Here is a 15,084-nt window from a genome sequence, read left to right as displayed (position 1 = left end):
TCACCGACCACTCCTGACCTACGTTGGCTCCCGGTCCGACAATGCTTAGATTTTAAAATTCTCATCCTTGTTTTCAAATCCCTCCATGGCCTCGCCCCTCCCTAACTTTGTAACCTCCTCCAGCCCCGCAGCCCTCTTGCACATCCCTGATTTTCATTGCTTCACCATTGGTGGCCGTGCCTTCAGCTGCCTCGACCCTAAGCTCCGGAAGACCCCCGAGGGTCTATCCTTGGCCCCCCTCCTATTTCTCATAGAGTTGCTGCCCCTCAGTAACATCATCTGAAAAACATCAGTTTCCACATATACACTGACGACACCCACCTCTACCTCCCCACCACCCTTCCCGACCCCTCCACTGCCTCTGATTTGTCCCTAAATCTCTGCCTCTCTACCTCTTTTTCTCCTTTTAAGGTGCTCCTTAAAACCTACCTGTTTGACCAAGCTTTTGGCAACCTGTCCTAATATCAGCTTATGGAGCTCGGTGCCAAAATTTGTTTCCTAATGCTCCGGTGAAGCGCCTTGAGACATCTCACTACCTTAAGGGCACTATTTAATACCAGTTGGTGTTGTCGGCGGCAGTGGAGCCGAGCACTATGGAATTGCCTGCGAACAACAGCATTCCTGACCTTATGTTGGAGCGAAGGTTATTGATAAAGCAGCTGAACATGGCCGGGCTAAGGAAGCTTTCCTAAGCAACTCTGCAGCAATGATCTGGCGCTGGAATGAACTTTTTGGTTCTGGTACTGGGGAGGGAGTAGCATTGAATGTCACAAAATACAAGCTGGTGTAAGCCATGGGTCTGCTCCGATCAGAACTATGTAGTCATTATTTAGATCCTTGAGCGATGTGGAATATTCGGGCTTGTAATGTGACTAGGAGATTTATGATTTTGGGGCCTATTTTCATACAGCTTGTGGATTCAAAATTTACAAGTCTCCTGGGACAATGTCGAATTTTCTGTAGTGTATGCTCAGCTGCTGGCTAATAATAATCCATCGCTCTGTGACCCCTCCATGAAATGAGGGATGACATGTTCTGGATTAACATTGCATTTAAATAAAACAACTGGCTGTAAATCAAAATCGTAATGGGATCTAGAAGTAGGAGAGTGTGGAGTCAGAGGGTACCTGGCGGCAGCAGCAGCAACAACTTGGATTTCCCATTGCGTGCGCGTGTGTCCGTCCATCCATTTTGGTTCATACTTGTAATCTCTCATAGAAACACAGATAGGAGCAGGAGTAGGCCATTCGGCCCCTCGAGCCTGCTCTGCCATTTAATGAGATCATGGCTGATCATCCAAACTCAGTACCCTGTCCCTGCTTTCTCCCCATATCCCTTTATCCCTTTAGACTTAAGAAATATACCTAACTCCTTCTTGAATATATTTAATGAATTGGCCTCAACTGCCCTGTGTGGCAGAGAATTCCACAGGTTCACCACTCTCTGGATGAAGAAATTCCTCCTCATCTCTGTCCTAAATGGTTTACCCCTTATCCTTAGACTGTGACCCCTGGTTCTGGGCTCCCCTGCCATCGGGAACATCCTTCCTGCATGTAGTCTGTCTAGTCCTGTTAGAATTTTATAAGTTTCAATGAGATCCCCTCTCATTCTTCTAAACTCCAGCGAATATAAGCCCAATCGACCCAATCTCTCCTGATACGTCATTCCTGCCATCCCAGGTATCAGTCTGGTGAATCTTCGCTGCACTCTCTCCATGGCAAGAACATCCTTCGTCAGATAAGGCGACCAAAACTGCACACAATACTCAAGGTGTGATCTCACCAAGGCCCTGTACAACTGCAGCAAGACTTCCTTGCTCCTGTACTCAAATCCTCTCGCTATCAAGGACAACATACCATTTGCCTTCTTAACCGCCTGCTGCACCTGCATGCTTACCTTCAGCGACTGGTGCACAAGGACACCCAGGTCTTGTTGCACTTCCCCTTTTTCCCATCTATTGCCGTTCAGATAATAACCTGCCTTCCTGTTTTTGCCACCGAAGTGGATAACCTCACATTTATCCACATTGGGCAAATGCATGGCAATTGCAGTATAATCACCCAGCCTGTCCAAATCATACTGGAGTTTCTCTGCATCCTCCTCACAGCACACACGCCCAGCCAGCTTTGTGTCGTCTGCAAACTTGGAGATATTACATCTAGTTCCCTCGTCTAGATCATTTATTTATTTATATATATATATATGTATGTATGTATGTGAATAGCTGGGGTCCTAGCACCGATCCCTGCGGTACCCCACTAGTCACTGCCTGCCACTCGGAAAAAGACCCGTTTATTCCAACTCTTTGCTTTCTGTCTGCCAACCAGTTCTCTATCCAAGTCAGTACCTTACCCCCAATCCCACGTGCTTTAACGTTACACGCTAATCGCTTATGCGGGACCTTATCGAAAGCCTTCTGAAAGTCCAAATACACCACATCCACTGGTTCTCCCTTATCTATTCTACCAGTTACATCCTCAAAAAATTCCAGTAGTTTAGTCAAGCATGATTTACCTTTTGTAAATCCATGTTGACTTTGTCCGATCCTGTCATTGTTTTCCAAGTGCGCTGCTATTACATCTTTTATAATGGACTCTAGCATTTTCCTCACTACCTATGTCAGTCTTACCGGTCTATAATTCCCCGTTTTCACTCTACCACCCTTCTTAAATAGTGGGGTTACATTAGCTACCCTACAATCCATGGGAACTGTTCCAGAGTCTATCGAATTTTGGAAGATGACCAGCAATGCATCTACTATTTCTAGGGCCACTTCCTTAAGTACCCTAGGATGTAGATTATCAGGTCCTGGGGATTTATCGGCCTTCAATCTCGTCAATTTCCCTAACACCATTTCCTTAAAAATACTGATTTCATTCAGTTCCTCCCTTTCATTAGACCCTATGTTTCCCGACATCTCTGGGAGGTTATTTGTGTCCTCCTTTGTGCAGACAGAACCAAAGTATGTATTTAATTGGTCTGCCATTTCTTTGTTCCCCATTATAAATTCCCCTGATTCTGACTGCAAGGGACCTACGCTTGACTTCACCAATCTTTTTCTCTTCACATATCTATAGACTCTCCTGCTAATCTGTGTCTAACTTCTGCTACCAAGTTTGGCCATCCTGTTTTAATCTGTTGAGTCTGTCAGGTTTTGAGTCTGTCTGAACTGGACATGAGACGTAAAAGTACAATGTAGTTCAGTCTCTCTCTCTCAGGCAGTCCCTCGGAACCGAGGATGACTTGCTTCCACATTAAAAATGAGTTCGCAGGTGACTGATGAGTCTAATGCGGGACCGACAGTCTCTGTCACAGGTGGGGCAGACGGTGGTTGAAGGGGCGGGTGGGTGGGGTGCTTGGGTTGACATGCGCTCCTTGCGCTGTTTGCGCTTGGCTTCCGCTTGCTCCCGGTGAAGAGACCCGAGGTGTTCGGCGCCTTCCCGGATGCTTCTCCTCCACTTTGTGCGGCCTTGGGCCAGGGATTCCCAGGTGTCGGTGGGGATGTTGCACTTTTTCAAGGATGCTTTGAGGGTGTCCCTGAAGCATTTCCTCTGCCCACCTGGGGCTCTCCTGCCATGTCGGAGCTCCGAGTAGAGCGCTTGTTTTGGGCGTCTCTTATTGGGCAAGCGGACGATGTGACCCGTCCATCGGAGCTGATCGAGCGTGGTCAAAGCTTCAATGCTGGGGATGTTGGCCTGAGCAAGAATTAGATCAGTAATGGTTGTGATGTAAAGTAGTGTGAAGGAGTACACCCGAGAAGCACTGGAATGCTACGTATAAGTGCTGGACCTGAAATTGCAGTCGGAGGCTTCTTGCGGGTGAATGCCTCCGAACCGCAAGAAAAATCATCCCTACCTGGTGTCTCCGAATCTTCGGACTCGCTCGCTCCTGGGCGGGCAGGCGTACGTCTGCGTAAAGGCCCACGTATCCCAGGGGCGGACGCGGCTCGCCATCATCCCTGGGATCACGTGGGCCAGCCCAACCAATCAAAAAAGGGGGATTCCCGTTACAGTATATTATGGGGATTCCATATACGTGGGGATTCCCCATAAGCATAATCGGAATCACAAAAAAAATACTTTCACACAACCTAGATAAAAAAATAAGTCAGCACATGTTTAAAAATGAATAAAAATACAATTTAATTCAACATTTAAAACAAAAATTTAAATTTTTGAAATATAAATGTAAACATTTTTTAAAGGGGCCAAAAATAGCAAACTTTTTAAAGATTTTTAAATTAAAAAAAAAAAAAAATGTATTTTAATATTTATTTTGACCCATACGCTGGTAAAAGAAGGGCGTACGCCTGCATTTACCGGGCATGAGGGTTTCGTGGACATTCGCTGGGCAGGAGTCGGGCGACCCTGTGCCAGCGAATGTCTGTCTCCCGGGGACGTGGGGGATCTGTCGAGCTGCACCTTGACAGATCGCAAGTTCTGGGTTTTCATGCCTGCGCAGCGCATGTGGAATCCCCAAACTTGTGGGGGGACACGTCATCGGTCCCCACCTGAGATTTCTGTGCACGTCAGTGGCAGAACCGTTGTTGGCACGGTGCCTGTATTGGGTTAGCGAGGAATCAGGTGGGAAATGATGGTGCCGCGGAATTGGTCGCAGACCAACAGGTGGTGGAGGAGATTGGAATGGCCGCACCACAGACTCCAGAACGTGGAGGGATAGAAAGTGCCACAGGGCTGCAATCACCCAAGATATCTTTGGCGACTTTGATCAGGGCAGTCTTGGCACTGTCTACACTACAGAAGCTGGACTAAAGGAATTTGAACTGGAGTGGTGGCATATTTAAGGAGATTAAGAGGAAGTCAAAAGATGTGTAGTAGAGGGAGGGATTGAGGTTGGCTTTTTTTTTAAGGAGGAGATGACATTTTTAAAATTGAGGTGGGGAGCAGTGTTTGTGGGGGGGGGGGGGTTTGAGTTTGGGGGGGTTGAGTTATCGGGGGCAGTGTTTGGGGGGGTTGAGTTATCGGGGGCAGTGTTTGGGGGGGTTGAGTTCTCTGGACTAGATTGAGGTTCAGTTCGTGAATCTCTTGGCAACCTTGCAGTTTTTGTTGACAGACTCCAGGTTTTGAGGCTGTCGAGGTTAATAACACGGAAGAATTCATCAGTTTGAATTCACCAGGTTGCTTATTTGTTCTGCAGTATGAAAGGGATGCCATGGTTTTGGGGGTTGAATGCAGTTTTCAACCCCACAATCCTCTCTGTGCTCTTGCTCCACGATTATAGAGCTGTGACTAGTCCTGTTTCTACTTCGTGATTCACACAGTTCGCTGATGATTTGCTGAGAGTCGTAAAACCTATTACAAAAGGCCATAATAGCCTATTTCATTCAACATATGGGTCACAGCAGGAGAGCTAGAAACAGGAAAACATACCTGCACGTATGGAGTGCTTGTTTACTTGCCACGCCATCATTGATTTCGGGAAAAGATGAAAGCAAGAAGCAGCTCGGTGGAGCAGCCTCTGCCACCGCCCTATCATGTCTCTCCATTCTGTTCTGTCCCCAGCACTGAGGAGGGGACAATGTTTCATTGTTCTACAGTGACGGAGCTATCATTTTGCTGGATCTGGGGGTGCCAGTTCCCATTGGGGTGATTTCCAATTCCCAACTCCCAGTGAGGCCCTCAAATTCAGCAGCTTTCTGGAGTAGTCAAATGATTGAGTCTATAGTAAGAAAGAGCAAACATGCACTTGTACAGTATCTTGTACATCTTCAGGTCGTCCTAAAGTGCTTCTCAGCCAATGAATTACTTTTTTAAAAAGTTTTTAGCAATTTTTAGAGGCAAATGCCGCAGTCAGTGGGCACAGTGCTAGGTCCTACAAAAAGCATGGTGGCTGGGGTTATTGGAGGTGAAGAAATATCTGTTCTTGCTTAGGAAGATTTTTCGGTCATCTTTGAATTGAGCCAGTATTTCTTCTCTCATCCTCTTCGCTTTCCCATTTTGCCTGCAGTTGGAAGCAATAGTTTTGTTTCTGATTCGTACTGATTTTGTTTGTTCTTCAGGACAATCAAACTTTTTTATTACAAAATTCCAGCTTAACTTATAGAGTCATAGAATGGTTACAGCACGGAAGAAGGCCAGTCGGCTCGTCAAGCCCGTGCCGACTCTCGGCTAGTCCCACTCCCCCACCCTTTCCCCTTAGCCCTGCAGATTTCTTTCCTTCAGTTACTTATCCAACTCCCTTTTGAAAGCCGTGATTGAGTCTGCCTCCACCACCCTTTCAGGAAGTGCATTCCAGATCTTAACCACTCACTGTGTAAAAAGGTTTTCCTCCTTTGGCTCTTCTGCCAATCACCTTAAATCTGTGTCCTCTGGTTCTCGATCCTTCTGCCAATGGGAACAGTTTCTCTCTATCTACTCTGTCCAGACCTCTCATGATTTTGAACACCTCTATCAAATATCCTCTCACTCTTTGCTCTAAGGAGAACAACCCCAGCTTCTCCAGTCTATCCACATAACTGAAGTCCCTCATCCCTGGAATCATTCTCGTAAATCTTTTCTGCACCCTCTCGAAGGCCTTCACATCCTTCCTAAAGTGCGGTGCCCAGAATTGGACACAATACTCCAGTTGAGGCCGAACCAGTGTTTTATACAGGTTCATCATCATTTCCACACTTTTTTGTACTCTATACCTCTATTCATGAAGCCCAGGATCCTGTAAGCCTTTTTAACTGCTTTCTCAACCTGCCCTGCCACCTTCAACGATTTGTGCACATATACCCCCAGGTCTCTCTGTTCATGCACCCCCTTTAGGATTGTACCCTTTAGTTTATATTGCCTCTCCTCATTCTTGCTTCCAAAATGTATCACTTCACACTTTTCTGCGTTAAATTTCATCTGCCACGTGTCCGCCCATTCCACCAGCCTGTCTATGTCCTCTTGAAGTCTATCACTATCCTCCTCACTGTTCACTATACTTCCAAGTTTTGTATCATCTGCACATTTTGAAATTGTGCCCTGTACACCCACATCCAAATCATTAATAAATATCAAGAAAAGCAGTGGTCCTAGAACCAACCCCTGGGGAACACCACTGTATACCTTCCTCCAGTCCGAAAAACAACCGTTCACCACGACTCTCTGTTCCCTGTCACTTAGCCAATTTCGTATCCATGCAGCCACTGTCCCTTTAATTCCATGGGCTTCAACTTTGCTGGCAAGCCTATTATGTGGCACTTTGTCAATCGCCTTTTGGAAATCCATGTACACCATGTCAACCGCATTGCCCTCATCAACCCTCTCTGTTACCTCATCAAAAAACTGGATCAAGTTAGTTGAGCACGATTTGCCTTTGACAAATCTGTGCTGGCTTTCCTTAATTAATCCACACCTATCCAAGTGACTGTTAATTTTGTCCCTGATTATTGTTTCTAAAAGCTTCCCCACTATCGAGGTTAAACTGACTGGCCTGTAGTTGCTGGGTTTATCTTCACATCCTTTTTGAACAAGGGTGTAACATTTGCAATTCTCCAGTCCTCTGGCACCACCCCCCATATCCAAGGAGGATTGGAAGATTATGACCAGTACCTCCGCAATTTCTTCCATCACTTCCCTCAGCATCCTAGGATGTATCCCATCCGGTCCTGGTGACTTATCTATTTGAAGTACAGCCAGCCTTTCTCGTACCTCGTCTTTATCAATTTTTATCCCATCCAGTGTCTCCTCTACCTCCTCTTTCACTATGTCTATGGCAGCATCTTTTTCCTCGGTGAAGACAGATGCAAAGTACTCGTTTAGTACCTCATCCATACCCTCTGCCTCCATGCGTACATCTCCTTTTTGGTCCCTAATCGGCCCCACCCCTCCTCTTACTACCCGTTTACTATTTGTATGCCTATAGAGGACTTTTGGATTACCCTTTGTTAGCTGCCATTCTATTCTCATACCCTCTCTTTGCCCCTCTTATTTCCTTTTTTTACCTCCCCTCTGAACTTTCTATATTCAGCCTGGTTCTCACTTGTATTCTCGACCTGACATCTGTCATATGCGCTCTTTTTCTGCTTCATCTTACTCTCTATCTCTTTCGTCATCCAGGAAGCTCATGACTTTAGTTGCCCTGCCTTTCCCCCCCAGTGGGAATGTACCTCGAATGTACCTGAACTATTTCCTCTTTAAAGGCAGCCCATTGTTCCATTACGGTTTTCCCTGTCAATCTTTGATTCCAGTTTACCCAGACCAGATCCGTTCTCAAACCACTGAAATTGGCCTTCCTCCAATTAAGTATTTTTACTTTAGATTGCTCCCTGTCCTTTTCCATAGCGCATCAAATATAAGGTTTAGATTAGCTGAGAATTAGAAGAGTAACTAAAGGCTTTTATTAACAACAGAATGGAGGTCTGCCTCGAGTGGTCGACCGGTCCAGGATACCAAGGGCTGGGGAGCAGTCACCTTTATACTAGGACCTGTGGGAGGAGTCAGCCGAGGCATGTCCAGGCATGTACACAGTGGAATACAAACAGGACAAACAGGAATACAAACAGTGGTTTACCACATTCACCCCTTGTTTAAAATTGAGTCCGGCGGGGTGAAGTGTATTAAAAGTTAGTGTATTGGAGTCTCTCCGGAGGTCTTGTCTGCCGCTGTGATCGGCGTGGCGACGGCAGGGGTAGTGAAGCTTCCGGCGTCGAGTCCAGCGTAGGCTGTGGCACAGGCGTGTCGTCCTCGTAGATGTCGAGCGGGTCGCGGGGCCCAGGCCTGCCGTCTGCTGGGGCTGGATATCGGATCGTGGGGGGGGGTGGTAGTGGGTAGTGGGTTACTGTGGTCCCCGAGGGTGCAAGGTCTCTTATGGAGACTGTGTCCTCCCGCCCGTCCGGGTATGCGATGTAAGCATACTGGGGGTTGGCGTGGAGGAGGTCGACCCTCTCGACCAGGGGGTCCGTTTTATGGGTCCTCACGTGTCTTCTCAGTAGGACCGGCCCTGGGGACGTCAGCCATGGCGGTAGCGATGTCCCTGATGTGGACTTCCTTGGGAAGACAAACATTTTCTCATGAGGGGTGGCGTTAGTGGCAGTGCAGAGCAGTGACCGGATAGAGTGGAGCGCATCGGGGAGCACATCCTGCCAGCGGGAGGTTGGAAGGCCCCTAGACTTTAAGGCTAGCAGGACGGCCTTCCAAACTGTCGCATTTTCTCTTTCCACCTGTCCGTTCCCCCGGGGGTTGTAACTGGTGGTCCTGCTTGTGGCAATACCCCTAGTTAGCAGGTACTGACGGAGTTCGTCGCTCATAAACGATGAGCCCCGGTCGCTATGGATATAGCTGGGGAAGCCGAACAGGGTGAAGAGGTTGTTCAGACATTTAATGACCGTGGCACTGGTCATGTCCGGGCAGGGGAAGGCGAACGGGAAACGGGAGTACTCATCAATAATATTGAGGAAGTACACATTGCGGTCGGAGGAGGGGAGAGGCCCTTTAAAATCAACGCTCAGGCGCTCGAAGGGGCGAGTGGCTTTTATCAGGTGGGCCCTGTCTGGTCTATAAAAGTGTGGTTTGCACTCAGCGCAGACTTGGCAGTTCCTGGTCATGGTCCTGACCTCCTCAATAGAGTAAGGCAGGTTGCGGGCCTTGATGAGGTGGAAGAACCTGGTGACCCCCGGGTGGCAGAGGTCATTGTGGAGGACCCGTAGTCTATCGATCTGCGCGCTGGCGCAGGTGCCACGCGATAGCGCATCCGGGGGTTCATTTAGCTTCCCTGGCCGGTACAAGATCTCGTAGTTGTAGGTGGAAAGTTCGATTCTCCACCTCAAGATCTTGTCATTTTTGATTTTGCCCCTCTGCTTGTTGTTAAACATAAAAGCAACTGAACGCTGGTCAGTGAGCAGGGTAAATCGTTTTCCGGCCAGGTAGTGCCTCCAATGACGCACAGCCTCCACAATCGCCTGGGCCTCCTTCTCAACAGCGGAGTGTCTGGTCTCCGGGCCTTGGAGGGTTCGTGAAAAGAAGGCCACGGGTCTCCCCGCCTGATTGAGGGTAGCGGCCAGGGCAAAGTCGGACGCGTCGCTTTCCACCTGGAAGGGGATGGATTCGTCCACTGCGTGCATGGTGGCTTTGGCAATGTCCTCCTTGATACGGTGGAAGGCTAAGCGGGCCTCTGCCGTCAAGGGAAAAGAGGTGGACTTGATCAGCGGACGGGCCTTGTCCGCATAGTAGGGGACCCACTGGGCGTAATAGGAGAAAAACCCTAGGCACCTCTTCAGGGCAGTGGGGCAGTGGAAGTTCCATAAGGGGACGCATCCGGTCAGGGTCGGGGCCGATGACTCCGTGTTCCACAACACAGCCAAGGATGGCGAGGCGGTTTGTGCGGAATATGCACTTCTCCTTGTTATATGTCAGGTTTAGGAGTTGGGCGGTGCGGAGGAATTTTTCGAGGTTTGCGTCATGGTCCTGCAAGTCACGGCCGCAGATGGTCACATTGTCCAGATATGGGAAAGTGGCCTGCAACGCATTTTGATCTACCATCCGGTCCATCTCCCTTTGGAAGATGGAGACCCCGTTGGTGACGCCAAAGGGAACCCTAAGGAAGTGATAGAGGCGGCCGTTTGCCTCAAAGGCAGTGTACTGGCGGTCCTCAGGGCGGATGGGGAGCTGGTGGTACGCTGATTTCAGGTCAATGGTCGAGAAGACGCGGTACTGCGCGATCTGGTTGACCATATCAGCTATACGGGGGAGTGGGTAGGCGTCCAGCAGGGTGTAGCGATTTATTGTCTGGCTGTAGTCGATGACCAGGCGCTGCTTCTCGCTGGTCTTAACGACCACAACCTGGGCTCGCCAGGGGCTGGTGCTGCCCTCAATAATCCCGTCTTTCAGGAGCCGCTCCACTTCGGTTTTAATGAAAACCCTGTCCCCGGCACTGTATCGCCTGCTCTTTGTGGCGATGGGCTTACAGTCGGGGGTGAGGTTAGCAAACAGTGGTGGGGGGGTGACTCTGAGTGTGGAGAGGTTGCACCTGGTGCGCGGCGGGCAATTTGGAAGCTGCTGGCTGCGGACTGTGAGTGGGGGTAGGGGTCCACCGTACGCCATCGTAACACTTTTAAGGTGGCACTGAAAATCTAACCCCAGCAGGACGGCAGCGCAGAGGTCAGGCAGGACCAGAAGTTTAAAATGATCGTACACGGTCCCGTCTACTACGAGTGTCACCACGCAGTAGCCGCCGATGTCCGCCGACCGGGACTCGGAGGCCATAGAAATCCGCTGTTGCGCAGGCAGGACTGGGAGAGAGCAACGCCGCACCGTGTCGGGGTGGATGAAGCTCTCCGTGCTCCCAGAGTCAAAAAGGCAGATTGTATCGTGACCATTTACCTTAATGTCCATTGTGGAACTGGCCAGTTGGTGCGGTCTCGCTTGGTCCAGTGTAACGGATGCCAGCGTAGGGGTCGGTGTGTCGCTGCGGGTATCAGATGAGGCGGTGTCGGGGGCCTGCTGCGTCCCGGCTGTCGTCCAAGATGGCGGCGTCCATGATCCCCATGTGGCTGGAGGCGTCCAAAATGGCTGCTGTACCGGTGATTCGCACACGGCCGGGGAGGTCCAAAATGGCGGCCCGCATGGCCCACACGCGGCGCTGCTGGGGTTCGGGGTGGCTTTGGCCCTGCAGACGCTAGCGTAGTGTCCCTTCTTCCCGCAGCCCGAGCAGATCGCGTTTTTCGCCGGGCAGCGCGCTCTGGGGTGTTTTGCCTGGCCACAGAAGTAGCATTTCTGGCCTTGGGGCACTGCTGTCTGGCCTTGGGACACTGCTGCGGTAGTTGGGCCGTTGTTGGGGTGTGGCTGGGGTGGCACGGCGCTATGAGGCGGTCCTACCGTGTCCCAGGCTGTCATTCCCCGCGGCGTCCACGGTGCAGAGGAGTAGGCATCCATGCCCTGGTAGGCTGCATCCAACGATAGTGCGAGTTCAGAGGCCTTGTTGAGGTCGAGGTTACTCTGCTCCAACAGTCGCTGTCGTGTGTAATTGGATCTGTGGCCCGCTACAAAAGCGTCCCGGATAAGTTCCTCTGTGTACACGGCGGCCTTTACATCCTTACAACCACAGGCCCGGCCAAGCACAGACAGTGCCTGAAGGTATTCCACGGTCGATTCCCCAGGTTGTTGTTTACGACTCCCCAGGAGGTGCCTGGCGTACACTTCGTTCACTGGGCGCGTGTACTGGTCCTTGAGCTTGATAGCATCCGCGTACGAGGTCGCGTCTTGGATGACCGAGTACACTCGGTGGTTCACTTTGGAGGTCAGGACATCCAGTTTGTCCTCGTCCGATTTGATTGCTTCGGAGGCGGTCAGGAATTTTTCGAAACACTTAAGCCAGTGAGTAAACTTGGTGGATGAGTCCGCCTCCCGATGATCTAAGTCCAGGCATGCTGGTGTGAGGATCTTCTCCATTATAAAAATGTTGTTAATAAAATTGATGCGCTATCAATTACTCATAAAAGACTGAGAATTAGAAGAGTAACTAAAGGCTTTTATTAACAACAGAATGGAGGTCTGCCTCGAGTGGTCGACCGGTCCAGGATACCAAGGGCTGGGGAGCAGTCACCTTTATACTAGGACCTGTGGGAGGAGTCAGCCGAGGCATGTCCAGGCATGTACACAGTGGAATACAAACAGGACAAACAGGAATACAAACAGTGGTTTACCACAATATTTAAATTACAAAAGTTGCTGCTGCTGTTGAGAGAGTATATATGGTTCTGTAAATTACCAAACATTTTGAAAGAGATTTTACTTTTTGATGTAAAGTTTTCTTTTGCAAATATGTGAGCTGTCCCAGTTGATCACTGCCTTAATTGTTTTGTCTTACTTTGTACTTCTAGGTATTCACCCTGTATGCCGCAGGCAAGAAAACACATAGGTGGAGAGGATTGTTAGAGAATCCACGATATTCCTCTGCCCAAATTCAGTATAACGCTGGTCTATGAGCCGTTGCCTTTATTGATCTTTGATATTTATACTATGGCTTGCAAATTGGCAACTTTCAGTTTGCCGCAAAGATTGAAATTTCTGTTAATTATTGTTGTTCTTGGCTCTATTGTTACTTGGATTGTAACTCATAATATCCAGGAGCTAGTACGGGAAGTTAATCCCCAGCCCCTGGCACAAAGATTATGGAAAATGCAAAGATGGGCTGAAGATCAAATGGTGCCAACAGGTCCACGCTGCCCACCACAGGTGTCCCCAACTCCAACAAGAGTTCCATTGTGTCCTTTTCTATCACCATACCTACGTAAGTATAGGGAAATTTTTATTTAACATGTACAATCTAGGGGAGGGAGGAAGGATTTGCACCCATGGCAGGGTTACCACTGTGAATTGGTTTAGAAGCTTGTAGGCTTTAAAGTAAAAGGTTCACTCATTTATAGAGATGGGTATTGGGTAATATTCTCAATGCAAACTAAAAAGGATAGTTACCAAAGCAAACTTCACTTTTCTCCTCGAGGTAAGGCTGAAGTATTAAGTTCATTTAGCCAGAAATGGTTCATAATTGGGGCATATAGATTGCCATTATTAAAAAAGAAACACTTGCATTTATATAGTGCTTTTTCACTACCTCAGGACATCCCAAAGCGCTTTAGAGCCAATGAAGTACTTTTGAAGTGTAGTCGCTGTTGTAAACGTAGGAAGCATGGCTGCTAATTTGTACACAGCAAGCTCCCACAAACAGCAATGTGATTATGACCAGATCATCTGTTTTAGTGATGTTGGTTGAGGGATAAATATTGGCCAGGACACGGGTGAACTCCCCTGCTCTTTTTCGAAATAGTGCCATGGGATCTTTTATGTACACCTGAGAGGGTATCGGAGGTTTAACGGCACCTCCGACAGTGCAGCACTCCCCCTCAGTACTGCACTGGAGTATCGGCCTGGATTTTGTGCTCAAGTCTCTGGAGCGGGACATGAACCCACAACCTTCTGACTCAGAGGTGAGCGTGCTACCCACTGAGCCACGGCTGACGCTACGAAAGTTGAGGTGGTTCGAAGTGAGGTGTTTTAAAAAAATAAAAAAAATAAAAGGATTCGGTCAAGCTATTTCCTCTGGTGGGTGAATCCAGAACAAGGGGGCACAATCTTAAAATTTTAGCCAGGTCAATCAGGAGTAAAATCAAGAAGCACTTTTTCACACAAAAGGTAGTGTGAATCTGGAATTCCCTCCCCTCCCCCCGCCCAAAAAAAGGCTGTGGATGCTGGGTCAATTGACATTTTCAAGACCAAGATCGACAGATTTTTATTAGGCAAGGGTATCGAGGTATATGGATCAAAAGCGGGTAAAGTGGAGTTGAGGTACAAATTGGCCATGATCTGATTGAATGGCGGAAGAGGCTTGAGGAGGCTGAATGGTCTACTCCTGTTCCTTGTAAATTCCTGTCTGTTCTGATGACACAAAAACCAGCTTCAGGTAAACTAACTGCCTACAGGAATTCCTAGTCCTAGCATTGAGGAAAAATACATTGAATTTATTTCATTAAGTTTAAGAGGCTAGCCATTTGATCTTTCCAGAGTATGTAACATAGAAACATAGAAGATAGGAGCAGGAGTAGGCCATTTGGCCCCTCGAGCCTGCTCCACCATTCAATGAGATCATGGCTGATCATCCAAATTCAGTACCCTGTCCCTGCCTTCTCCCCATATCCCTTGATCCCTTTAGCCTTAATGTGATTATTCCCCTGGATTATTATGGGATATATGTTGCATAGGTGCAATTTTTTTTAAAGCAAAATTGAGAACCATCGCTGTGGTTTATTATGTTAACTAAGAGCAGAGATTGTTACTAACAAATAATGGCGTAAACAAAATTATTTCTTTTCCTGCCATCCACCCAATCTCGATTCTTTTAGGTGGTGCGACCGCGTTAAAATTTGATGCACAACTCACCTTGGAACAGGTTCAGACAAAGAACCCAAACGTACGAGAAGGGATGTTTAGGCCCCAAGAGTGCCAACCTCTTCAACGTGTTGCTATACTGATTCCATACAGGAACCGGGAAAGACACCTCCTATATCTACTTGAGCATCTACATCCGTTTCTACAACGGCAGCTTCTGGATTATGGGATATACGTCATTAATCAGGTATTTGATTATTAAGAGTAC

The 15,084-nt window shown here is 48.4% G+C and overlaps 1 protein-coding gene across 2 annotated transcripts in view; it reads left to right on the top strand.

Annotated features, from left to right (window-relative positions):
* The window catches only part of b4galt4 (UDP-Gal:betaGlcNAc beta 1,4- galactosyltransferase, polypeptide 4), a 57,953-nt gene that overhangs the window by 24,797 nt on the left and 18,072 nt on the right, over positions 1-15,084 (top strand). For both annotated transcript variants that reach the window (XM_086006232.1, XM_086006233.1), the window contains exons 2-3: positions 12,812-13,221; positions 14,831-15,063. In XM_086006232.1, coding sequence (XP_085862358.1) covers positions 12,951-13,221; positions 14,831-15,063 — 504 coding nt within the window. In that variant the 5' untranslated portion in view covers positions 12,812-12,950. The remainder of the gene's footprint in view (positions 1-12,811; positions 13,222-14,830; positions 15,064-15,084) is intronic.

This window comes from Somniosus microcephalus, chromosome 14 (assembly GCF_052327205.1).
Source record: "Somniosus microcephalus isolate GS21.2 chromosome 14, FLI_Smic_1.0, whole genome shotgun sequence".
In the NCBI taxonomy this organism is placed as follows: domain Eukaryota; kingdom Metazoa; phylum Chordata; class Chondrichthyes; order Squaliformes; family Somniosidae; genus Somniosus; species Somniosus microcephalus.
This window is presented reverse-complemented; position numbering and strand designations above follow the sequence as displayed.